This window comes from Marmota monax, unplaced genomic scaffold (assembly GCF_021218885.2).
Source record: "Marmota monax isolate L192 unplaced genomic scaffold, Marmota_monax_Labrador192_F-V1.1 WCK01_AAM20220418_F8-fsc00034, whole genome shotgun sequence".
NCBI lineage: Eukaryota > Metazoa > Chordata > Mammalia > Rodentia > Sciuridae > Marmota > Marmota monax.
In genome coordinates this window covers 7937870-7964744 of record NW_026693934.1, presented here as the reverse complement: position 1 = coordinate 7964744, position 26875 = coordinate 7937870, and the positions used below count along the sequence as shown (strand labels likewise).

Genomic DNA, 26875 nt, shown 5'->3' with positions numbered 1-26875 from the left:
TTTATTTGGTTTGAAAAATTATATAACCAATGCAATATGATAATAAAGTACTATTTAGAGGTTAAATAGCCACCCATTATTAAGTATACATATTGTTAATATTTAAACAGATTCCTGATATTGAATATAAAAGCTATTTCTAGTTTTTATGTAATTACAAAAATTAATAACATCATATAATTCTGTGGATGTATATGTATCAACTATCTATCTGTTATCCATCTACATTTATTTATTAATTTGTATATGTATTTTGGTCCCAGGGATTAAACCCAGGCGAACTTAACCATTGAGCCACAACCCCAGGCCATTTTTATATTTTACTTAGAGACAGAGTCTTGCTAAGTTGCTTAGGGCTTCACTAAAACTTGCTGAAGTGGCCTTTGAATTTGTAATCCTCCTGTCTCAGCCTCCCCAGTCTCTGGGATTACAGACATACGCCACCATACCTGGCCTACCTTTATTTTTATTGGATGAGTTTTGTGGAATATGTTTTTAGAAGTGGAAAAGTTAAAATTAAGCCATGTTTTTCACTTTCCAATTTTAATTTTTAATAAATTTATTTACTTACTTTGCTGCCTTATGATTTTACAAAATAGTAGAATTCATTAAGTATTTTATACACACACACACATAATATAATTTGGCCATATTCAGTGCCCATTACGTCTCCCTTTCTTCCCCTCCTCTCTCCCCCTGATTCTCATCCTCTATTCTACTGGTCCCCCTTCTTTGTTCATGAAAATCCTTTTCTTTCGTCCTTTTTCCCCCTCTGTCTTCCACATAAAATGAGAGAAAACAAATAATCTTTGACTGTCTGAGTCTTGTTTATTTTACTTAACATGAAGCTCTCCAGTTTTTTTTTTTTTTTTCTGGAAATTTTTTTTGGAAATGACTTTAGTTTTTATTTATGGCTGTATAAAACTCCATTGTGTATGTATACCACATTTTCTTTATCCCTTCATCTGTTTACAACACCTAGGCTTGTTCCATAACTTGGCTATTATGAATTGTGCTGCTATAAACATGGGTATGCATATATTAGTATAGTATGCTGACTTTAGTTCTTTTGGAGAAATACTGAGGAGTGGAATAGCTGGGTAACATGGTGGTTCCATTCCTTGTTTTTTGAGAAATCTCCATACTGATTTCCATAATGAATATGCTAATTTACAATCCCACATAACTCTGTAAGTGTTCCTTTTCCCCTTGCATCCTCACCAGCTTTATTATTTGTATTCTTGATGATTATTAAAAAACAGTCTTAAAATTTGATGGATATTGGGCTGGATTGCAGCTCAGTGGTAGAGTGCTCGCCTAGCATGTGTGAGGCCCTGGGTTTGAACCTCAGCACCACATAAAAATAAAGGTATTGTGTCCAACTACAACTAAAAAATAAATATTTAAAAAAAAACTTGATTGATGTTACCCTGTTGGCCCATGAAGACTATCCCAATTTATCCTCACATTAATAATGTCACTTTTTTTTTCATTTTTCACCTCTGATAGGCTATACATAGTAGTTTATATTGTTATTTTAAAATAGTGTTATTGAGATATAACTCATAAATGTAAAGTTCATACTTGGTTAGAACACAATTCAATGGCTTTTAGTATATTCACAAAGTTGTGCATTAATCACCACTATCTTTTGAACTATTTTTCTCAACCTCCGAAGAAACAAAAAGAAAAATTGCATGATATATCAATAGATTCAAAAAAGTACTAGATAAAATTCAACATCCCTTCAGAATTAAATACTCAGTAAAAAAGGATTAGAAAGGAACTCCCTCAACTTGAAGAAAATCTTGGAAAAACTCAAATACCATTATACTTATAGTAAAAGGCTGAATCATTGAGATTGGAAAGAAGTAAAACTATCACTCTCAATAGGTGACATGATCTTATATAGAAAACCCTAAATGATATTAAACTAATAAATAAGTTCAGCAAGTTTGCAAGGTATATGATAAATCCACAAAATTAAATTGTTATCTCTATACCACAATAAACAATCAAAAACAAACTTGAGAAAAAAATTCATTTATAGTGAAATAAAAAAAAATAAAATAGGATTAAATTTAACAGAAGCATCATAAGATGTGAAAATTACAAAGTACTATTGGGGAAAAATAAATAAGACTTACAAATGAATAGAAATATATCTCATGCTCATAGATTTGAAGACTAAATATTGTTAAGATGGAAATACTCTCCAAAACAATCAATACATTCAACATGGTATTTGTAACAATTAAAGCTGAATTCTTTGCAAAAACTGACAAACCTGATAAAAAAACAAAATTTATACGAAGATTCTAGGGACCCAGAATATCCAAAATAATCTTGAAAAAGAATAACAAGGGCTGGGGTTGTGGCTCAGTGGCGGAACACTTGCCTAGCATGTGTGAGCCACTGGGTTCAATCCTCAGCACCACATAAAGACAAATAAATAAAGGTATTGTATCCATCTACAACTAAAACATTAAAAAAAAAAGAATAACAAAATTGGAGGATTCACACTTCCCCATATCAAAATCCCTAACTTATCATTTGAAATCTTATATTCCTTTTTTTCCCCCTCCTTATGGCATCCACTCCTTGGAAAAAAGTGATTGTCCCCCTCAGAAGAACACAGTTCCTCCATTTTGCCACAGTCCCTTCACACATGTATGTTACCTGTCATCTATATTCTTTTTCTTTTCCTTTTTTGGTATGGGGATTGAACTCAGGAGCACTCAACCACTGAGCCACATCCCCAGCCTAATTTTTGTATTTTATTTAGAGACAGGGTCTCATTGAGTTGTTTAGCACCTCACTTAATTGCTGAGGCTGGCTTTGAACTAGCAATCCTCCTGCCTCCACCTCCCAAGCAACTGGGATTACAGGCATGCACCACCATGCCTGGCCAATATTATTTTTCTTAAAGAGTCCCGAAAACAAACTTTACATTTACCACCCTTGCTTTAACGGTGGCTACATTGGGTAAAGGGTGAAACTATGGACACATGACCACAGTGGGACACAGGGGCATGTTATATTGTCAATGTTCTATTTCTTATGCTAGATAATAAGTAGATGGTATTCATTATATTTTTGTTATTTTAAATAGATGTTTGTTACATATTCTTTCTTGTACTCATACATTTCATGATATTTAAAGGTATAATCACCATTATGATTACGATTATCATTATTATTATTTTGTGTTACTGGGGATTGAAACTAAGAGTATTCTACCCCTGATTTGATTCTACTGTCCTCAACATCTCTTAATTTTTATTGTGAGACAGAGTTATCTGGGCTGCCTTCAAACTCGTGATCCTCTTTCCTCAGCCTCCCAAGTTGTTGGGTTACAGGTATATGCCACTGTACCTTGTTTCATTCCTACTATTTATTCAATGACATAATTTTGGAACATAACATAAGTAAGTTACTAGGAGTTTACTTTCCCACTGCCACTCTTGCCACTTCCAAGAGTAAATTAAATATTTTCTCCGCACTATGTATTTAGCATTATATGAATCCCAGAAGCCTTCCAGGGAGAGAACTTAAAAGTAGAGCCTAGGTCATACTAGAGATACAATGATAATAGTTGTCACCCAGGTTTGGCATAATAATGAATAATAGCTACCATATGTTAAGTGCTTATAATCTACCTGGGTAAACGGCTACGGTATGTTCAAAACCATAACTCCTTTAATTATCCTAGCAACCCTATGAGACAACAAGCCATGTTTATTCTGTGGCTCAGTGTTCATTAGAAGACAGGGCTTCCTTAGGGAACATTGACCTTTAAAGAATGATGAAAATTGCATCCACTATTTCTTCTTCCTAAACCTGTAACCACTCCAAACCCCATCTGCCTCTTAGAGTGGTAAAATTAAATGGGGTATCAAACGGATGCCTTACTCCTCCATTCTAAGTGGACAGCTTATTGGTCTACAGACAAGCTCTAGTTGCTACCTTCCCAAATGTGGATCTTAAAGTACAAAAGGAACAGAGACAAGTCCTGCAATGTAGTCATAAAAGAAATGAATTAGATTCAAACCCAACCCTAAGGCACTTATGTACTTGTGTGAGGAATATTACAAATCTGTACTAAATATAGAAACCTTAAAATAAAGGTTAAAACTATTTTTTAAGCAGTGTGTAGTGGCACACGCCTTATAATCCCAGCAGCTCGGGAGGCTAAGGTAGGAGGATCAGAAGTTCAAAGCCAGCCTCTGCAACTTAGTGAGGCCCTAAGCAATTTAGTAAGACCCTATCTCAAAAATAAAAAATTAAAAGGGATAGGGCTGGGGCTCAGTGGTTAAGTGCCCCTTGGCTCAATCCCAGTTTCAAAAACAAACACACATACACTATTTTTTTTAATACACAAGTATGGCTAAGGTTTACATGTAAACAGATAAAACAGCCATAATAAAAGAAATATTTAATGACTAACAGCTGCCTAGAAAATCCCAATGTAATCTTTGACATCTGATGCATCTAATTTTTAATGAAAAATGCAAAACAGATGACTGATTTAATTTCCCTTCTCTTTTTTTTTTTTTAAAAAAAAGCCCAGCGAATAAATATTTTAATACCTCTTCAGGCCTTCCCAAAGCTGGAGTGCCTGTAAGAAGAATGGCTCGTCTTGATTTCTGTACCACTGGCAATAAAATCTTGGTGCGGGTTGCTGTTCTGGACTTCATGTAGTGTGATTCATCCACTATAACTACTTTAAAGTTCTGATTGTTCAGTGCATCTATCAAAGTCAATGCATCTGTGGTTAAAAGACCATAACCCAGAACTGTCACTTTGCTGGTCGATATTCTCCTAGAATAGAAAATCCAGTGATTAATTTATCATAAACAATATAACTTCTCGGAGAAAAAATCATAAGAAAAAGGAAGAAAAGAGGAGAAGCAGGAGGAGATGGTATTGTTACGGAAAGTCCTTGTCCCTGATGCCAATCCAATAAGGAGGAAAAGGTTTTGAGAAAAAGAAGGCTTAATGCTTTGCTAGCAAAGGAGAAGCACAGGGGATTCTTGTCCCGGAGGCTCTGGTTCTGACCAACAGGGAAAAGAAAGGGCTTTTAAAGAAGCTCTTCAAAGGCTACATTCCAGGTGTGCCCTGATGGTATGTTGAAATTCACTTTTTAATTTGGGAGATAGTCACTTCCTAGATCTTCAGGTTACATCTCCTTCCTATGGAAAACAGATAACTCAAGGTAATCTTATTCCCTGATCCCAGGTTAGGGAAAGGGAGAGGGAGAAGAGGAAAAGAAAAACATGTCCATAAGCAGCAAGGGTAATATTCAAAAGGTGAAGTGGGCCACTGTTACTGCTGAAACTCAACTTCTCTTAAGATTTTATAGTTCTTAAATATGATTAAAAACCAAGATCCAATATATAAAATTTTGGAAGGCAAAACCAAAATTCTGGTTGAGTTATCTTTGGAATACCTGAACATTCTGAAAGCCACATTTTACTAGGATAAGAAAATTATTTTCTGACAACATTTTCGTGCACCTAGGATCATACAAAAAGTGCATATTCAAATATTAATTGAATCTTCAATGAAACCTTCCTACAAATAGAATAGCACTTTTTTTAACCTGGGTGATATTAGTATTGTGCTTATCATAATACTTAGGAAAACAGGGCTATACAATTGTACTACAGGCCATTTCACATTCCTGATGCTACCCAGTAAAGGCCAATGGAGGGGCTGGGGTTGTGGCTCAGCGATAGAGTGCTCGCCTTGCATGTGAGAGGCCCTGGGTTCGATCCTCAGCACTACATAATAAATAAAATTGAGATGTTGTGTTCAAATACAACTTAAAAAATATATACATACATATACATATACATATACATACATATATATATATATATATATATATATATATATATATATATATATATATATATATATCTCGCCAATGGAGTCCCTCAGTCATCCCCTGGCTCAAGGATATTTTTAGAAGAGGAGGAGCTTACTATCTTATATAGAGAATCAGTTAGCTAAAGAGAATTCTGATCTTTTGATCTCCATAATTCACATATCTATAATATTTTATTCATTTACATATTTTTACATATTTTATATTTATATATCTCCATTACTGTAGAATGAGATTGTTAAAGGTAGAAAATGAGTTTTATTGATATTTGTATATACAGTGCTTTGCTACCAATAAACACTTTTGGAATGAGATAAATAAATTCATTAAATAAATTGAACATTAAAAGATATCACTTTTGCATTTTCTATATCACCAATGAAAAAATACAGAGGGCCATTCTCTACCCTCTGACAGAACATCAGAGCTCTTAAATGGTAACTGTATTTTAAGCCCTCTATAAATCTATTTTATACAGAGACCTATGCTTCTCTTACTGTATTCAAACATCAAAAGAGCCTGCAGAAAAAAAGTATAAGGTTAATATTACTAACTTAGGTATACTGTAAGTAATAATACATAAGACAAAAGCTTTGAAGACCGATGCAGGAGTCTCTGTGGCTTCTATCTTGCCATGTCTTAACCAGTGCACAGTCTAGGCATAACTGCCATAATATGCCAGGGAAAATACATGTATTTGTCATAAGCACATGTTGGCACAGTTTGGTATGTACCTAAAGGTAGTTCATTAAGAATCTGAAAGACTAGGTAGTTTTTCTGCCCTTAGTTAATATCCTTCAGAAAACATACACTGGGGTTGTAGTCCTATCTAACATATCCCAAATATTATTCAAATAAAAGTATTAGCCACTATTTAATTTCAAGAGAGTATATTTCTTAAATGATAATAAAACTAGGTGATATAAATTCAATAAAAGATGCAGAGGAACAGAACACAACAGACACTAGTATGGCAGTATGTAAAAAAGTGGATGTGTGACTGATGTGATTCTGCAATCTGTATACGGGGTAAAAATGGGAGTTCATAACCCACTTGAATCAAATGTATGAAATATGATATGTCAAGAACTATGTAATGTTTTGAACAACTAATAATAAAAATTATAAAAAACAAGATGCAGAGGAGACATTTTTAAGAATATTTAAATGCAGACATTTAAATAATATATAACAAAAAGAAAATGATTAATGAAAAATGAAAATCCTCTTAATACATTCAATATCATCTAGATTATTGTCTTTTCAATTTGATGCAGTTTTATTGGAGAACAAAAAAAATTATGCATAATGATTGCCTACATTTTAATTTATTCACGCAAATAGTGGCCAAATTTCTTTGGACCCATAAACACATATGCTAATGAATTAGGGTTCCAATGTTGAAACCTATTCTCTGTTAACTCTTTCCACATTCATGAATGCAAAGCTTTTTACACTATATACCAAGAGTCTTATAGAAGATAGTACAATGCAATAATACCACACACACACATAAAAAGTCTAAGTATTAATAGATATTTATTTTAGGTAGATGTATTGCTTTTAAACTTTGTGTGCTGCTTTCAAAACCAATAATTTGAACCTTTGAAAATGATAATTTAAATCAATAAATTTGATTTATGAAATTTAATTTATGAATTTTCAAATCAGTTGATTATCCCAATGGCTATAAAGAAAATGAGAAAATATCCTAGCAATTCTATGATAGATTTTTAGAATGTTGATTTCTAATATTCACTAAGCTAATGTTTTCATAATATAAATTATCAAAATTATAAAATAATATGAATAAAATTGAACTTGGTAATATTAATTTTGCATCACATAAAACTTGTGTATTAACTAACAACTTGGAAAGCAAAATTCACCATGGTTTCTGAACATAAAAGCTCATCCAGTTTCAAGTTAATCTTTGAAAAATTGTAAACTTTATTTTTGAAACCTAAAAGAGTTTTAAGCATATTTAAGTATATGTAAAGTAAATACATATATCTTTAGAAGTATACATATTTTATATTTACTTTTAAAATATAAGGGCTGGCTGGGCATGGTGGCGTACACCTATAGTCCCAGTGGCTCAGGAGGCTAAGACGGGGATTTGAAAGTTCAAAGCCAGACTCAGCAAAGGCAAGGCACTAAGCGACTCAGTGAGACCCCGTCTCTCTAAATAAAATACAAAATAGGGCTGGGAAGGTGACTCAGTGATTCAGTGTTCCTGAGTTCAATCCCTGGTACCAAAAATAAATAAATAAATAAATAAATAAATAAATAAATAAATAATAAAGTATAAGGGAACTTAGATTAAATATGTTAGTGTATTTTAGATAAATAATTCAAATTGTAAAATATAAAGTCAAACTCTTTACATTACTCTCTTACTGCTAAATGATGATCTAATTATAGGTTATATTCCATTCAAAACATAAGAATATACTAAATACACACAAAAAGTTTTTATTTTCCTTAAAGATTAAAAAGTTGTTCTTGGGGCTGGGATGTGGCTCAAGCGGTAGCGTGCTCGCCTGGCATGCGTGCGGCCCGGGTTAGATCCTCAGCACCACATACAAACAAAGATGTTGTATCTGCCAAATACTAAAAAATAAATATTAAAAAATTCTCTCTCTCTCTACCTCTATCTCTCTCACTCTCTCTTTAAAAAAAAAAAATGTTGTTCTTACCCAACATCAGTTTTATTCTGAATAACATTGATTTCTTCAGGTTCTAACTCTGGAATCCACTTCTCTATTTCTTCTGTCCAGGAGCACCTCAGGGATGAAGGCACCACAATTAAAAGAGGCCATTCCTCTTTATAGAAGTAAGCAATTGCAATGGCCTGGATTGTCTTTCCTAGACCCATCTAAATTAAAAAAAAAAAAAAAGTATTAAAAATAAAGTCTAAGATATTTTGAAAGAAAACATTTACCAAAAACTTTTATCAAAATAACTTTTCAATGCAAAATCAGTTGGATCACACAGTTAATAAAAAGCCTAAGATTAATTATAGGGACCTTTAAAATTCATTAAACAAATTGTTATTTTTCAAACTACTTGTGATAGGACTTAGAGACAAAATGACTTCTAAATTTAAATATTGGTTATACATATTTTACAGAATTTAGTTTTATAAAATGTGTGTGAAAGATTATGCAAAATAATATTCCTACAAGACAGCCCCTGAGGAAAAACACATAGTGTGGCTCAGGAGGAGAGAGGGAAATTAGCCAAACATTAAACCTCTCCCAGTATATCCTTTCTTAGTAACAATGGGCCCCAAGGGAAAAAGCAAACTTTCATTCCTTCTGGGTTCATCCCCAGCATCTCCACCGAAAGCAAACACCCCTTCCCAACCATAGTGGGTCCTGAAGGTAGGAAGTGGATACTGAACCGCTGGGCCCTGAACTTTAACCATTCCCCATTGCCAATGAGTCCTAGAAAGAGAAAAGCAAATAGTGAAGCTCTAGGTAACAACGGGTTCCAGAGGAAGGAAGATAAGGAGGGAACACAAGCTCTGAGCTTTTCAGAGTGACAATGAGTTTCAAAATTCTTACAACTGTCTTCCTAAGTTAAAATTTTAACCTGCACAACTAGGTCTCTGATTGTCCGAACAGCACATCCACAGTCTCCAATAATTAATTCACTCATTGTAAACTATAAAACTCAGACTTCTTCTGTAACCTGCAGGCCATTTCCATACCCAGAAAATGAGCCCTTCCATGCCTGATTAATTGACTACACTGAGGAATAAAGAAAAGCTGGCTGACCCATTTGAGGTTTGTTTCTGTCTCGGTTATTTGTATTTTCATTATGGTGCCAAAACCATGTTGGTTATTTTTGCTTACTGTATGATCATTTATAATTTCTCAGAAAATGCAACAATAAATGCCTTACCTATATAGCACAAAATCATGTTATTTTAAAACTAGAATAAGCCCTAAATCATACACATTTTCTTAAAAAAAAAAAAAAGGCAGAGAGCAGTTCAACTCTCTGAATCATGGAGAACTGATATAAAATTAGTATGAGACTCCATGTTTTATGATGTCTTTCCACTCAGACTTTTTCCATACTATCACACTGGCCAGTTGATCACTCTTGGGCATCTCTAAACAATTCCTATTTTTAAAAAGTAGTTCCTAAATGAATGTTTATTGTGATTTGGTTCGTAACAGCCAGAAATTGAAACAAACTGAAATGTTCTTCAACTGGCATATGGATATTCAAATTCTGGCATATTCATACAATGAAATACTATTTAGAAATAAAAAAGGTACAAACTGGAATGGTGGCATAGCTCAGTGGTAGACTGCATGCTTAGAATGAGGGTAGCTCTGGGTTCGATCCCAGCACTACCTCTCACCACCAAAAGGTGCAAGCTTTTGCTCCATATAATAGGATTCCATTTAAATATCATTCTGGAAAAGGCAAAACAACAGGGACAGATAGCAGATCAATGGTTGCCAAGGGCTAGTGGTGGAGGAATGGAGCAACATAAGGAACTTTTGATATATAGCTGGTCTACACTTTTATTTTAGTGGCAGTGACATTATCACAGAAGAGCAGGGAGCTGAAGCTCCAAACCTCAGTTCCTCTGTTCAGAGGAAAGAAAATTTAAAGCCAGACACTGAAAGTCAAGCAAGATAATTTTATTCAAGTTGAAGGATGCGGAAAACAACAACAACAACAACAAAAAAAAAAAAACAGGAAGAAAGGAGGTCAACAGGTTGGGAGAGAAGGAAAACAACAGGCTCTGAACTCTCACAATCAATGGTTCAACAACTATTTTCCTGACTGCTCAACCAACACTTTCTGCTTTAATTAAGTCTCTAATGATTAAGTCACACTAACATTCTTCTATGATTAACTCTCACTTAACCCCTATAAAAATCAGACCCCTCTTGTAACCAGTTTCCATGTTCTCTCCTGAAAATGTGCCATTCCATTACTTAATAGAAAGCTTGCTGATCTGTTGAAGTCCTGTTCCCCATTTTGGTTATTTTTGCTTTCACAAGTGAAGGTTCAGTGGAAGCAAAATGAGAGTTGGGTGAAAAGTAGAGTCAGGCTCAAGCACAGAGCATTTTCAAGGGAGAGAGTGGGACTTCTCTGAGCAAGAATGAGAAAGGAAACAATGCTGTCTCCAAAATTATTGCTGTTTGATGTTTGACCTGGGAAGTGGGGACCACCTTCTATACTCTTTGCCAATCAGGTATTCAATTCCTCTTTCCCACAAGGCATCAGAGTTTCTGACCCTGACTGGTCCTTCCAGGAATTGTCTCTGTGTCTTTTCCATTCAGTGGGGCTTCATTTACAAGTCAACACCATGTTAATGTGGGCACTGGGGTCAGTAACCCATCATAAGTTATCCTAGTGCTACTAAAGGAATTTCCCTTCCAAGATATGAAGATAACCTGTAGCCCTAACTATTAGCTCACCTTAACATCAACCTCAATGAATCTTGTCAAGAGTTAGCTCCATTAATTCTTTTTTGATGCATTTCCCCAAATTAGCTCCTTTTGTTTTCCTTTGCTTACTCTCAACATCTGTGTACCATTTTTTTTTTAACAAGTTATCTGCTACAAGTTTTAGTAGTAATTTAAGGAAAACTTTAAGAGTAACTTAGAGTAAATCTGTGATTTGCTATGTAACCAACTGCTCATCTCTACTAAATAACAACATGACTGCTTGCATTTGCAGAACTCATAGAATTGTATTTAAAAACAAGTTAACTGGGCAGGGGCTGTACATCAGTGGTAGAGTGCTTGCCTTGCATGTGGGGCACTGGGTTTGATCCTCAGTACCACATAAAAATAAACAGATATTGTATCCATCTACAACTAAAAAAATATTGTTTAAAAAATACAAGTTAACTTACCTAGAAGGGTAAATTATATCTCAATAATCCTTAACATTTAAAAAAGTAATTGCCATAGTGAACAATTGGAAAAAAGACTAAAAGACAGGGATTCTGCTTAATGTCTATTCAAAGTGAAAAAGAAAAAAGAAAACTAAAACAATGAGTTTTAAATGATGAGCAAGATTAAAGAAAAGAGAAAAGGGTGGTCTTGGCTTTTCAAAAAGTCCCTATTATGAAAACCTTGTTTTATGTATTTTTTTTAATTGCTACTATTAAGAAAAACAAAAAAATCAGAATCATTCAAGTAAAGTTACATTTTACCAATGAAATTTCAAAGATTAATAAGAAAATTGTATGGATTTGCTGTGTAAAATGTTCTTTTGCTAGATAAAAGACCACCAAAAAGAAATATATTAAATGGAATTTTGGAAGTAAAAGTCTTTTGGTCCTTTCTAATACCCCTCATATTTTCTTATTTAATTCCAGATAGCACAAATGAAAAAAATTATAGAGACCTTGGATGGTATTACTTTCCTCCAAAAGAAATTAGGTTAAGCTTTCTTTTAGCAGGTAGACTGAGTACAAGTAGATATCTCACTCCCAATACTTGGTGTAAAGCTTTTTAAAGGCAGGTTTATTTCAGCTGTGCCCTTATTTCCAGGGCCTGGTATTCATTTCTAGAAAGTGGCTACTTGGGAGATCAGGAGAAGCCCAAACAGGGTACTTATCAAGAATTTTCAACCTCAGCAAGGTTCAGTTCTGATCTTGGTCTCCTTAGCACCACAATATTGCTGACATTTCTATTTAGTGCTTTGTCCTTCCAATTCCAAATTCCTATGATGTATGTATAGTTTAGGAGATGGCCAATGATTTCAGGGTAATGTGTATGAAGATTTGGGGGGATTCTTCTCCCAAGTTTCCTATCCTCTGAGGTTTTATTTTCATGTCTAAATGGCACAGTAAACAGTTTGGGAATCTGAACAGTTTCTGATAGAAACAGATGAAAGCAGCCTGTTTTTAACCACAATGCTATGGTTTTAAGAAGAAAGAAATGAACATTCTCTGATAGATTTCGCAATGGAAGAAAAAAACCCAAAAGGATGCAATAAAAAGTAGGACTTTTAATGCTGATGTCTTCAAGCCCCTTATCCAGTTTTGCCCCAATTCTGAGCAAGTTGATAAGAAAGTGTGGGTGCTACTTCCTTTGGCACTGGTAGGAAATGAAAACTATGTAAATCCTGGCCCACATGGTGTGACTCTTCACTCTAACTTCTCCCTGTAAACCTAATAACAAACCAAATCAGTCTCCTTTCTTTGTTCTTTCAAGGCATTTTCATATGTGATTGGGAGCCTGATCTGCTCTCCCCAGAAAGTCTTATTACACCATTAATAAATATACTTTTTCATAACCTCCCAGTGTCTGTGGCATCCTCATTCGTGACACTGGACCAAATTTTGGGTGAAAGGGTCCTCTCTGTCTCTTCAGGGTGACCACAACACAGGGAAAATCACTTTTCAATACTTATAACTGGCATTATGACTCTTATGAAAAGATTTCCTTGAGTCTTGTTAGCTTGAGGGAAAAATCTCAGAATTTGGTTAACTTGGCATCATCGAAAAGAATTAATTTCTTAATCTGGCCATTTCTTAATCCACCTGAAGATGATATCATTCATTATTAGAGAATTCACCTAAAATTACTTTTACATATGTTTTTATCAATCTATCTTTCTTGGTAACAACTCTAAACATTTAATTAAGTATTTCTTTAGTTAAAAGATCCCATAGTTAAATGATAACAGATAATTCCTAGAAATTAGAAAGATTTTTTATCAACATAAAGTATTTAGTCACCAACTTTTATGGTATTTGTTGTTGGTAATTCATTTTTAGGATATCATATAACAGTAGATAAAGTTTGATGGGACAAACTAAAAAGGGACATGGTTCCATACTAGAAGATAGAAGTATATAAGGTAAGCTCACATTCCCATTAAGGAAAGAAATTAAAAACAGTATAAACTACCATATTATAGACAAAATTTGCAAATAGGAAGATGATTGTCTAGGACTACTTTTTCCTCGGAAATAAACTTTTAACACATTTTCTTAAATTTCAATATGTTGAGAAGAATTTAAAATAGCATAACAGTCTATTATAAAAGCAATAATACACTTCAAGTAATTTTAATGTACAGAAATAACTACACTCAATAGGTGGTTTAAAGCCCTTGGCTCTAACTGCAATGGAATTTGTTAAAGTGGAACCCTCCAGTGTTTCATCACAATTAAGACTAAATCACTATTAAGAGCCAAAGCCTTGAATCAATAATAGCACAGATGTCTATATAAGAATTACATAGAATATACTAACTTCAGGGGTACAATTTATCCATGTTTTCAAAATAGTAATTACCATTTTACTTAGAAGAATAATTTAATGTTTTCTGAATGTCTTATTCCATAAAATTATTAAGAGCAATAAAGTAACAATGATCCCAACACAGAATTTGTTTCAATTTTATATACTGTGATTGTTTTTAAAGTAGCAATTTTTATGCCTCTAGATTATAGAACATACTGCTGATTGAGAATTTTTTGAAATTGAAAATGTTTCCAGTTTTAAAGTTTAAAACTTTTCGTTGTGGAAATATGAGGTGGGCTTCTCTTAAAGATAGGTGGCCCATTTGTTCTAGAAGATGATCCTTTGGAAAACCCCTAAAAATATGTGGATTTAAAATTTTAGGATTGAAATTAAGCTAGGAAATCCATATAGGGAAATGTCAAATTGAAATCCTATATTCTCTTATTTATTATTATTAAGGGGTGGTGGTGTATGTTTTAGCAGAACTATTTCCTTGTTCTTTAGGGAGTTTTAGATGGCATATGTGAACAGTATTTTTTTGTTTTTAGAACACTGTGTGTCTATGTATGTGTTTCAGTAATGTGTTCCCATCTCAGGGGAAAATAAGAGACGGAAAAGGCCACAAGTATATGCATCCAGGTCTGATCTTCTCTCTCTTTACTCGAGACTAAATTTAGGAAATTTGCTGTAACACTTCCCTCATGGTTGCCTTGTTCTCATTGGCTGGAGCAGGCTTTCTCCTGTAGAGAATGCACTGGGAAAAAGTAAAGCTATAGAGGAGATGAGTTGCAGAGTAGCAGGATGGGAGGAAAACATTTCTCTCTCTCTAAAGACAAGACATTGAGCTGTGCTTTGTAGTCCAAAGCTGGGCTTAGAGAGAAGCCCATGTGGAGGATAGCAAATGCGAAGCAGGAAAGAGGTTCCAGATTGGACAGAAAGGCTGCATGAATCTGAATAAAGGGTATATGGATTTTTATATTATTCATGTTCTTCCAACTGTCCTATAATGATAAAATAACTTCCAAATAAACAACTGAAAAGAAGAAAGTCACCATTCTACAAACTACTATCACTTGTGCTTAGAGAAAGGACAAGAAAGCTATTCTAATCGTCAAAAGGAGTAGTCAAGAAGAAATGATAACCGATTTCAGACAATGCCAAAAGAGAAATATTTCTAAATTCTTTACAAAATATTTTTAAAAGTCAACATAACATGGATACCAAATATAAAAGGCAGCAAAAAGGATCAAGATCAATCTTCCGTGTGAGTACTGGTATAGACATTGTAAGTAAACTCTTAGAAAAGTCAATTTAGTAGAACATTAAAAGAATACATAAATGGGGCTGAAGTTATAGCTCAGTGTGAGGCACTGGGTTCAATTCTCAGCACAATATGTAAATAAATAAATAAAATAAAGGTCCATCAACAACTAAAAAATGTTTTTTTTAAAAATAATACATAATAACTAAGAGGAGTTTAAGTCCAAGAACAGACAGTAACAGAAAATCTGTTACTATAATTCATGATACTAATAGATCAAAGGAAGAATGTCAAATAATAATATTTAAATTTAAATTTCATTCCTGATTATTTTAAAAAGCTCTATATTATTAAAGGGAGATCAGGAGAGTAGAGCAAACAGAGGAGGGAAAGGGAGGGGGAAGGGAAAGGGGAAATACTGGACAATGACAATGGCCAAATTGGGTGCATACACCAATATGTAACAATTATTTCCACCATTTTGTGTAATTATAATGAATCAATAAATGTATGGAATAAAAAGACCTAGATCATGAACAATTACTAAAAAAGATAATAACTCCATATGAAAAAAAGTCTATATCTTAACCCAAAAGGATATATACCATGCTTAATGGAGAAAAAAAAAAAGCATTATCATTTATATTAAAAGCCAGAGAAAGAAATTAAAGATATATTTAGATACAATATTGTTTAGTTTTTTTGTTTCTTTCTTTTTTGGGGATTGAACCCAGGACTTGGCACACACTAGGCAAGTACTCTGCACTGAGCTACATCTGCATCCCTGAAAGATAAAAATATTAAAAAAAAATCTATTTGTTACAAATAATGTGATCAAATACTAAGATACCTAAAAGAATCCAGAGAAAAAAATGGTATTAATATTAGTAATACCTAAGTATTAACTAAAGAATTTAAGCTGGGTGCAGTGGCACATCCCTGTAATTCCAATAACTCAGCAGACAAAGGCAGGAGGATCACGAATTCAAATCCAACCTGGGCAATTGATCTGTCTCAAAATAAAAAACTAAAAAAAAAAAAAAAAAAAAAATGGCTGGGAAACTTCTCAAACTGTGAGTCAAATAAACTTTTCCTTCTCTAAGTTGTTCTTGTCATATATTTGGGTCATGATGATGAAAAACTGATAAACACACCAGTAAATAATAATTTGAAAAATAGTATATTGAAAAGAAAAATAGTAAATCTGACCCAGTTAATAATGACTGAGGATATAAAAAAGACACAGAAAGGAAAAAAGGGTTGGAGAGAAAGTAGAGAGGGAGGGGAAAAGGGAGGGAGGGTTGGTTGGTTGGTTATTAGTCTTGCCATTATAGGCAGTAACTTCAAGGAGTTTTAGGGAAGGAAATTCAGACTTTTGAGCTTTCATTAAGTCTTTCATGCTGTGTACGTATCTATTTCTAAAACATTATTCTGAAACAGGGTACACTAAAGGGTAGGTTGGCGAGGGAGGGGGAGCTTCTTTGAAGGAGTAGTAAATTTTGGGGGTTTTTTGTTTTGGTACTGGGGATTGAACCAAGGGGCACTAAACCAAGGAGCCACATCCTCGGTCTTTATTTATTTATTTATTTTTAAATTCTGAGATAGAATTTTGCTAAGTTGCTTAGGGCCTTATTAAGTAGCAAGGGCTGGCTTCAAACTTGCAATCTTCCTGCCTTAGCCTCCCAAGCTGCTAGAATTACAGACATGCACCACCACACCAGGCTAAATTTCTGGGCCTTAAACTAGTGTTTTATGTCAACATCTAGACTGCAGCTTCTTATACAGTCAGTCTTCTGATGTTTTCCGATGCTGGAGATAAAAGAAGAGGGACATGGGAGAAGGAACGAAAAACAGAGGTGCATAAGTTAAACATACATATACTTTAGAATGAAAGAAGTAATTTAAAAATATCAGTCAAACCCACATGGGAAAATGAACAGGTAAAAACTGAAAAAGCCTAGCATTGCATGATTTTTGTCCCAACATTTTCTTCTTTTTTTTTTATTTTATTTTATTTTATTTTTTTTATTGGTTGTTCAAAACATTATAAAGCTCTTGACATATCATATTTCATACATTAGATTCAAGTTGGTTATGAACTCCCAATTTTACTTCTACTCATTATTAGGTTAAGACTCAGAGAAAGTTACTTTTCCAACTGAGGATTTTCAATACTTGGATTTTTCATTTTACCAATGTGAAGACTATATATTACTCATTTAAAGGACGTAAGTAGGAAAATGTATAAAAATCATTTATGTGTTTCTTGAGAAAAGTTTCACTCAATAAAAAAATACCAATCTCAATATTGTAAATTTCAAAATTTAGAAATTACTGAACATAGCTTAATGTGTTTTCTAAAAATTAAGTTATATCTCTAACATAGGCAGCATTCTATTCTAACTCAAAATTTTTAGTGATATTCACATTTAATTTTAGTCATAAGACATGGCTAAAAAAAAAAAATGACATACTTAATTCAGTGGCAGAGTGCTCTGGATTCGATCCCCAGTACCACACACCAACAACAACAATAAATACACAGTGATTTCTATCTTGCCATACGGAATGTAGAAAAAGTTTACCAACAGCAGAATTTGGCTTCTAACTTCATAATCTATTTAGATGAACTTGCCATTTAAGAGAAAATGACTAATTTTAGAAGTCTGATAAAATCTCTGAAAGAAAAACTAATTTAAAAATCCATTTGATTATCTATTATTTCAGGCAGTTAATCAATGTGATATATTTAAGCATCATCGAAGATTAAACTTAACTGCTTAACAAATGCAAAATAATTTATATCAATGAAATTTTCAGATGTAATGAACATAAAGAAATGAAGTATAATGCATTTTTAAGAGAATGAAAAATACAAATTATGTTTATAATGAAACTGAATTAATTGTTCACAAATATAAATAAAACGGTCTTTCAAAAGTTTATCAATATGAGGTCTAGGAAACAAAGGCATACTGTGAGAATTTGCATTTGGCAAACCTGATTATTGTCATTGACAGATCAGTTCAGCTAGCTATTTTATAAAAGATCATGAGTAAATCTCTTGCTTAGCAAGGTACATAATTACAGTGCAATGCTTTATATCCTTTTTTTAATGTGGCAACAGTATAATTTGAAATCACAATTAGTCTTATGTTGAAATTCAGATAAGTATATTAAAATAATATTTTCAGTAGGTATATAATGACATATAACAATTACAGTGAAGTAAATAAATAAGCCACTACTTATTTGTAACAAAAGAAAAATTATTTCTGCTTTCAAAACAAGCAATCAAATGCAAATCAATCTAAAGGAAATCAATCAACAGTTCCAGAGATATAATTTTTGCAAGGTTACTGGAATGCTTCAGTTGAACAATTACTTGGATTAATCTGTCAATTTATGCATTGACACATAGCAATCACTTTAGAACCATGAGAACAAACTCTACATTTCAATTCAGTATTTTTAAAAAATGTTAATTAAGCAATGTCAGAGATTCCCTACTTAGTTTCAGAAATGAGGCTATTTAAAAATGGTTATTATATACATATCACCAAGGAAATAAAAAGGAAAGCTTGGTAAGAAACAAACAAGCAAATAAAACAAAAAAAAGTTTTTTAGAAAGATAACTAAGAATTAATTTGCTTAAATGGTTATATAAAATGAAAAAGGAAACAAGCAACAAGAAAAGAAACTGCTAGTTAATTACATCCTCTACTAGTTGCCAAAATGGCAAAGATAACAAAATGAAATCCTATTGAGTTTAGTAGATACTTTTTAAAGAAAAAAACAGAAAGAAAGGACCCCAAAGCCTGAGATTAGGCTGAAGGACTATCTACAGAAATGGAAACAAGAATGTGAAGCAAATAAGGTTGTTACATCAATTTTGCTAGTCTAAGAAAAAGACATGGAATGCTACTAAAAATAAAAGTTGCTATTTAGGTAATACAGAAAAAAAAGTAGGACTATTAAGCAATAAGAAACAGAAAATTATCGTTGCTTTTAAAGTACTTATAGTTAAAAATTAATTTTTATATGTTTAAAGTACTTACTAGTTAAAAATTAAATGTTATATGTATTTTTACAGACAATATTTTTGTCTAAAAAGAAACTGTCCTATTTCCTGGGTCCTAACTATACAATTCTCTTCTCTAGGATAGAGTTTATATAGGTTACTTCTGTATTAGACATAGTTAAGCCTAATTTTTCCTATAATACAATGTCATCATGAACTCTAGGGTAGAATTAAAGCAAGGGAGATATATTTGTTTTCTGATATTTTTACTGGATAGGGATATCTCTTTGTTTTCCCACTATGACTAAAGATATTATTGAATAATTTCTCTGTTCTTTCTCTTCACTGTCTTCTAGTAGAATTAATAATGGTATAAAATTTCTTAATCTATGTACAGAATAGGCTCAAAATTGCAGAATCCATCAATTATTACTTAACGAGTTCAAATTTAATCTATAAAAAGTAATGAGATATGTCAAAATTATAAGGTCATTATATGCTAGTCACAGTTCTAATTTATTGAATATTAGCCATGTCAAATTAAAAAAATTGATTCTAGTTTTGTAAAACCAGATGACTAAAGAAAATGTATCTGGACTTCAAGAAAATTTAATGAAAATATTATCTAATATTATTTAATGAAAATATTATCTAAAAAATTTTTCCTCAGAAATAAATTTTAAGTTGGGTTAGGAATAAAAATAAATGTTACTTGCAATCAATAATGACTATAGCAATAAATAAAAGAAATTAAATTAGGGTTTTTATTTTAACCTTTGTTTTATTTATTTACTTTTATGTGGTGCTGAGGATTGAACCCAGGGTCTTCACACTGAGCCACAACCCTAGTCCCTTGATTTTATTTTAATGAGATACTAGTGATATTAAAAATAGTACAAATATTTCATTAAACTTATAGTTAACTAAGAAGTTAGAGTAAATAACAAAATATCATGAAAATGTTGGAATAAATTAAGTTATAAATGCTAGGATTTAATGTTGAAACAAAAAAGTAAGATAACTAACTTAATCTCTGAGCTATTGATATATTATAAAATAACCTAAAATATAGATTTCAAACAAAAATGTATTGAAAAGTGATGAGCATATTCAGCAGATAGTATTTGTTCACTTATCTATTGTAAAATTGTTTATCATTAATAGCCTCAGGATCAACAATAGTAAAAGTAGAAAAAAAAAGAGCCATTTTATTTTGGCTGGCAACTCACTTAGGCCTGGGAAGAAAAAGGCTCTGGAGTTGCAAAAATGAAGAGTAGACACATACCTTAAAACAGCTTAAGATATTAATAATATAAAGAGCCTCATTTATCTCAGTAGTTGACCTTCTCTGTTAAACAAGGCAACAAAAAAGGTTAAATTATGCTCAGAGTATAATGTTGAAAGAAGCAGAAATATTGAAAAAATATTTCCTACAAAATCTTTATAGTTAAAAAATTTTCTTTTGAATGCTTGGCTGTCCTAAAATCTTTGACTCTCTAGAAATATTTCATTTCTCATAGGCTTAAATACATAAAATTTCAAAATACAGTAAAATCTTATCATTATTAAAAAATATATTCTAGTTTTAATTTTCTAAATCAGCTTTAAAGAGTTTGAAAGAAGATGAGAAGATTAGAATTTGCACAAAATGCCAAAGATTCAATCATTCTTCGGAACACTTTTAGGTCACTGATGAGTAAAATTAGATAAAGCTTACGAAAAGTACATGACTTATCTCACTGTAATATACAAAAAGAGAACACAAAAAAAAATCTAATAATCTAAAAAAGAGCAGTTCTTAAGCTTTCTCAAAGCAACATAAACATTTTTCAAATAAAATATTACGTCAGAAATAGCATTCAAGATAAAAATTTTCAGATTGAGCTGGGCACAGTGGTAAGCTTGTAAACTCAGTAACTCATGAAGCTGAGACAGGAGGATTACAAGTTTGAGTCTCTAGCTCGGGCAATTTAGCAAGACTCTGTCTCAGAATTAAAAGGGCTGGGGTTTAAAAGATTCTCAGATTAAACAATAGATAATAAATGGAATGGATGGGGAATGGAAATAGGAAAGACAGTAGAATGAATCGGAAATAACTTTGCTATGTTCATATATGAATACACCACCAGTGAAACTCCACATCATGTACAACCACAAGAATAGGATCCTAATTAGAATACATTATACTCCATATATGTATATGTCAAAATACACTCTACTGTCATATATATATAACATATCATAAAAAATAAATATTTAGATAATGCTTAGAAAGGGTGTGGGTTGGGGCTTTCTCCCTAAGACTAGGAATAAGGCAGGCACGTCTTTTCTCATCACTCCTATACAGCACTGAACTGGAAGACCTAGACAACTTTATTTTCTAGACAAGAAATAAAAGATCTACATATTATAAAGGAAGAATTGTCCATTTGCAGATAATGATTACCTACAACAGATAATCTTAAAGAATCTTTAAAATAAATATTGGAACTGCTACTATAAAGGCACTGGCTAAGATGCAATACTCATTGTGAAAAAAATAATGTGAATCTTTCTTAATTACTACACACGGTTTCAACTCAACAACAAATCAATAAGACACAAAGAGTCTTCTCTTTTTCTCTATCTCCCTTTCTTTTTCCTTCCTTCCTAGCTAAACTGTGGTACCAACCTAGGTATCCTTCAATAGATGAATAGATAAAGAAAATGTGGTATATAAAGAAAAATGAAATTATGGCTTTTGCAGGTAAATGGATGGAGTTGGAAAATATCATGCTAAAAATTATAATAACAGTACTCCCCAAAATGAAATACATAGGTATAAATTTAACAATAGAGGCACAGGACATATATGAAGAAACCTAATGATAAAAAAGAAATGAAAGTTCTACATAAATGAAAAGTTAAACTGTGTTCATGGACCAAAGACTAAATATAAGATTTCAATTCTGTTGTCATGTATAACTAATTAGGCCCAAAACTTCATCATGTTGGTTTAGGTCCTGACTTCCTTAACCAGACTCCTAAAGTGCAAGAAATAAAATCAAGAAACAATAAATGGGATAGATTTAAACTAAAAAGCTTCTTCTCAGCAAAGGAAACAATCAATAACATGAAGAGAGAGCTCACAGTGTGGGAGAATATCTTTACTACACACACATCAGATACAGAACTAATTTCTAGGATATATAAAGAACTCAAAAAAATTAACACCAAAAAACCAAATAACCCAGTCAACAAATGGGCAAAGAAATAAACAGACACTTCTCAGAAGAAGAAATGCAATCAATCAACAAATATATGAAAAAAATGTTCAACATCTGTAGTAATTAGAGAAATGCAAATCAAAAATGGATGACAGGACTAATGTAAATGCCACTCAGAATGGCAGTTATCAAGAACACAAGCAACAGTAACTGTTGGAGAGGATGAGGGGGAAAAGGTACATTCATATGTTGCTGGTGGGACTGCAAATTGGTACAACCAGTCTGGAAAGCAGTTGGCGATGCCTTAGAAAAATGGAACTACCATTTGATCCAGCTATCCTATTCCTTGGACTATACCCAAAGGACTTAAAATCAGCATATTATAGTTAAACAGTCACATCAATGTTTATAGCAGCTCACTTCACAATAGCTAAACTATGGAACCAACCTAGGTATCCTTCAATAGATGAATAGATAAAGAAAATGTGGTATATAAAGAAGAATGAAATTATGGCATTTGCAGGTAAATAGATAGAGTTAGAAAATATCATGCTAAGTGAAGTAAGCCAATCCCCAAAAACCAAAGGCCAAATGTTCTCTCTGATAAGTGGATGCTGATCCATAATGGGGGAAGAGGGTATGGGAAGAATGGAGGAACTTTGGATTGGGCAAAGAGGAGTGGGGGAGGGGAAGATGGTGGAATGAGAAGGACATCATTACCCTAGGTACATGTATGATTGCACGAATGGTGTGACTCTACATCGTGTACAAACAGAGAAATGAAGTTTGCTCCATTTGTATACAATGAAATAAAATGCAATCTGCTGTCATAACTAATTAGAAAAAAAAATTTAAAAAATATTTCAATTCTTCACAACTTGATCTTTAAACTGAATGTAATACCCCAATGCAAATACCAATAACAAATAATTCTAAAGTTTGTAAGGAAAGTAAAAAAGGACCTAGGATAGCGAATATGATACTGAAGAAGAAAGTTGGAGAATGAATACTACACAATTTCAAGACTTACTATAAGGCTATAGTAATCAAGACAGTGTGGTATTGTCACAGAAATATGGCCACTGATATTCAACAAAGGAAGACCACAGAGAAAAGATAATCTTTTTTATAATTGGTGCTTCAGCACTGGAAAACGGGGTATCTATCAGGAAAAAATATTAGATATAAATGTAACAATTTTCACAAATATTAACTTAAAATGGATGACAGGACTAATGTAAAATGTGAAACAAACTCTTAGAAGATAACAGGAGAAAAGCTAGAATTCTCAAAATTCAACAGCAAAAAAAAAAAAAAAAAAAGAAACAATCCAATAAAACACATACATACACACAAAAGGCAAAGAGCTAAAACAGAGACTTATCAAAGAAAATATACAGATGACACATGAGTATATGAAAAGATATTAGGAAATTGTAAATTAAAACAACAATAAGATACTGCTACACATTTGTGAGAATAGCTAAAAGAAAAATGACAATATCAACTGTTTTGCTGTTGTGACTAAAGAATCTGACCAGAACAACTATAGGGGAGAAAAAGTTTATTTGAGGGCTCAGGGTTTCAGAGGTCCATAGAAGGCTGGCTCCATTCTTCAGGGCTCAAGGTGAGGCTGAACATCATGGCAGAAGAGTGTGGCAGAGGGAAGTGGCTCACATCACAGTGATCAGGAAGCAGAAAAAGAAACTCCACTCTCCAGGTATAAATTTATCCCAAAGCCACCTAATTCCCAACTCCTCTAAGCCACATCCTACCACTTCAATCAGTGATTAACTCACGGATTACATTAAGGCTATACCCAGTCATTTCTCCTCTGAACCTTCTTGCATTGTCTCACAGGTGAGCTTTTGGGTGGGACACCTCACATACAAACTATAATACCAACTGCTTGTGAGGATGCAAAGCAAGAGGAATTCACATTCAGTGCTAGTGGGAACACAAAATTGTATAGCCAATATGCAAGACAGTTTTGATAGTTAACTAACAAAAGTAAACAGCCATACCACAGATTGTGAGTTGAATTTGATGCTCTGTCTCAAAAGATATGTTGAAATCCTAGCCTCTAGTACCTCAGGATATGAACTTAGTTGGAAATAAATTCACTGCAGATATAAATTAATTAATCATCATGAGGTCATAGCAGAGGAGAGTAAGCCTTAAATTCATTTGGATTAGTGTCCTAATAAAAGACTGACAGACAGACAGACAGACAGACACACACACACACACACACACACACACATAATTACTTAGGTACTGACCTAAGTAATTCTGGAAATGAATAGTCTTTGTGGAGGTAGGGGGAATATGAGTGAATATGAAGTGATGTATCTGCAAGCCAAAGACTGTCAAGAATTGTTGGCCCTCACTGAAAACTAGAAGAAAGGTGTCAGATTATTCCTCAGAATTCTTAGAAGAAACCAACCCTGCTGAACAGTTATTTCAAAATTTTAGCCTCCAGAATTGTAATAGAAACAACAACAACAACAAAAACTTTTTAGGCCATCAATTTGTGGTATTTTCTTAGGGTGCTTCTAGAATACTAATATAACATATAGTACAGCAATGGTACTCCTAGATATTTACCTAACTGACTGGGAAATTTGTGTCCACACAAAAAGCTCAAGTTTTTATTCATAATGGTCAAAAACTGGGAGTCATCAAGATGTTGCTTCACCTTGGTGAACAGAAAAACAAATTGTGGTATATCCATGTAATGCAGTGTTAGTCAATGATAAAAAGAATAAGTTATCAAGCTACAAAAAGGCATGGAGGTCACTTTAATGAATATTACTAAATGAATAGAACCACCATGAAAAACTCTATTGTCATAAAATTAGAATCATTAATTATAATTAGGATTGATGATGCTTGAGTGACTAAATATATCAGTGGTTGCCAAGGTTCAGGTCCAATGGGAATTAAGAGAAAAACATAGGATTGTGTAGGACAGTAAAACTATTCTGTATAATCATCTGATAAAGCACTGTACTCTAGTTAATAAAATTATCTCACATAAGGACACAGGTCAACCATTTAACTACCATACATGTACAATGGAACTGAAATAATTAATGGTGGCAAATAGTGGGAGTCAAGGTTCTCATTGTTTGAATGGGGAATTACAGACAAGCAAGTGGAAGAGGCAACAAAAATCAATGTGGTAATGGATTCGAGTTGGAATATCAGTATAAACTCATACTTAACTTTATTAGAGCTACAGATAGTTATGGATACAAATATTTACAAATATCTGAGTATAAATATATGAAAGTTCATATACATACATTTATCTCCTTTTCTGTCAGCTAACAGAACCTAGAAGGAAAGATGCCTCAGTAAAAATAAGCACATGCAGTGCCCGGATCCTCATTCTAGCATCATTCTTCAATAAAACAAATTAATTTTCTTGGAGAAATAACTGATTTTAGAACTGGGGTTGAATACATATGAGATGCATCTGAAGCACAGTATAATGCTAAAAGTAAAAAAATATGTTAAAACAAGCTGGGTACCTGTAATCTCAGCAATCTGGGAGGCTGAAGCAGGAGGATTCCAAATTTATGGCCAGCCTTGGCAACTTAGTGGTGACTCCCTATCTGAAAACAAAAATAAAAAAGGGTTGGGGATATAGCTCAGTGGCAGAGCACCCCTGAGTTCAATCCCTACTATTGTAAAAAATAAAATTAAAATAAAAAAGAAAAGAAAATAAGTAAAGTCTGGTACCCTGAAACTTTATATATAACAGTAAACATGCTGGGCTGAGGCAGGAAGATGAAGTTCAAAGAGCCTCAGCAATTTATAGAGACCGTGTCTCTAAATAAAATATTAAAAAAGGGAAGGGGATGGGGCTCAGTGGTTAAGCACTGCTGCATTCAATCCCCAATAGCAAAAAAATAAAATAAATAAGTAAAAAGTCACTGATAGACCTGGGTACTAGATTACTTCAGGTCAAATACCAGGTCCCAGGCTATTTTAGATGGATATTCTTGGGCAATCTACTTAATTTACTATCCCTCAGTTTTCGTATGTAAAAAGAGAACAAATAATAATAATAATAACACAAACCCACAGATTGTGATGGGGATTAAATAATACATGTAAAGCACTAGGACAGATCATGCCATGTGAGATTTAAGTATAAACTATTTAATCAGTTATTTCACTTATTCATTCATTCAGAAAACGTGGGCTGAAATGAAGAGTTATGAATTGGAAATAGAAAGAGCAAAAAGAAGA

General features: G+C 32.9%; 1 protein-coding gene across 6 annotated transcripts in view; it reads right to left on the bottom strand.

Moving 5' to 3' along the window:
* Zranb3 (zinc finger RANBP2-type containing 3) overlaps nucleotides 1-26875 on the bottom strand; it is a 232121-nt gene that overhangs the window by 105849 nt on the left and 99397 nt on the right. For 5 of the 6 annotated variants that reach the window (XM_046463792.2, XM_046463794.2, XM_046463796.2 and 2 more), the window contains 2 exons: nucleotides 8590-8768; nucleotides 4590-4821 (listed from right to left, as the gene is read on the bottom strand). In XM_046463792.2, the coding sequence (XP_046319748.1) occupies nucleotides 4590-4821; nucleotides 8590-8768 (411 nt within the window). Of the gene's footprint in view, nucleotides 1-4589; nucleotides 4822-8589; nucleotides 8769-26151; nucleotides 26236-26875 lie in introns of all 6 variants that reach the window. The other variant, XM_058585387.1, reaches the window with a different exon arrangement.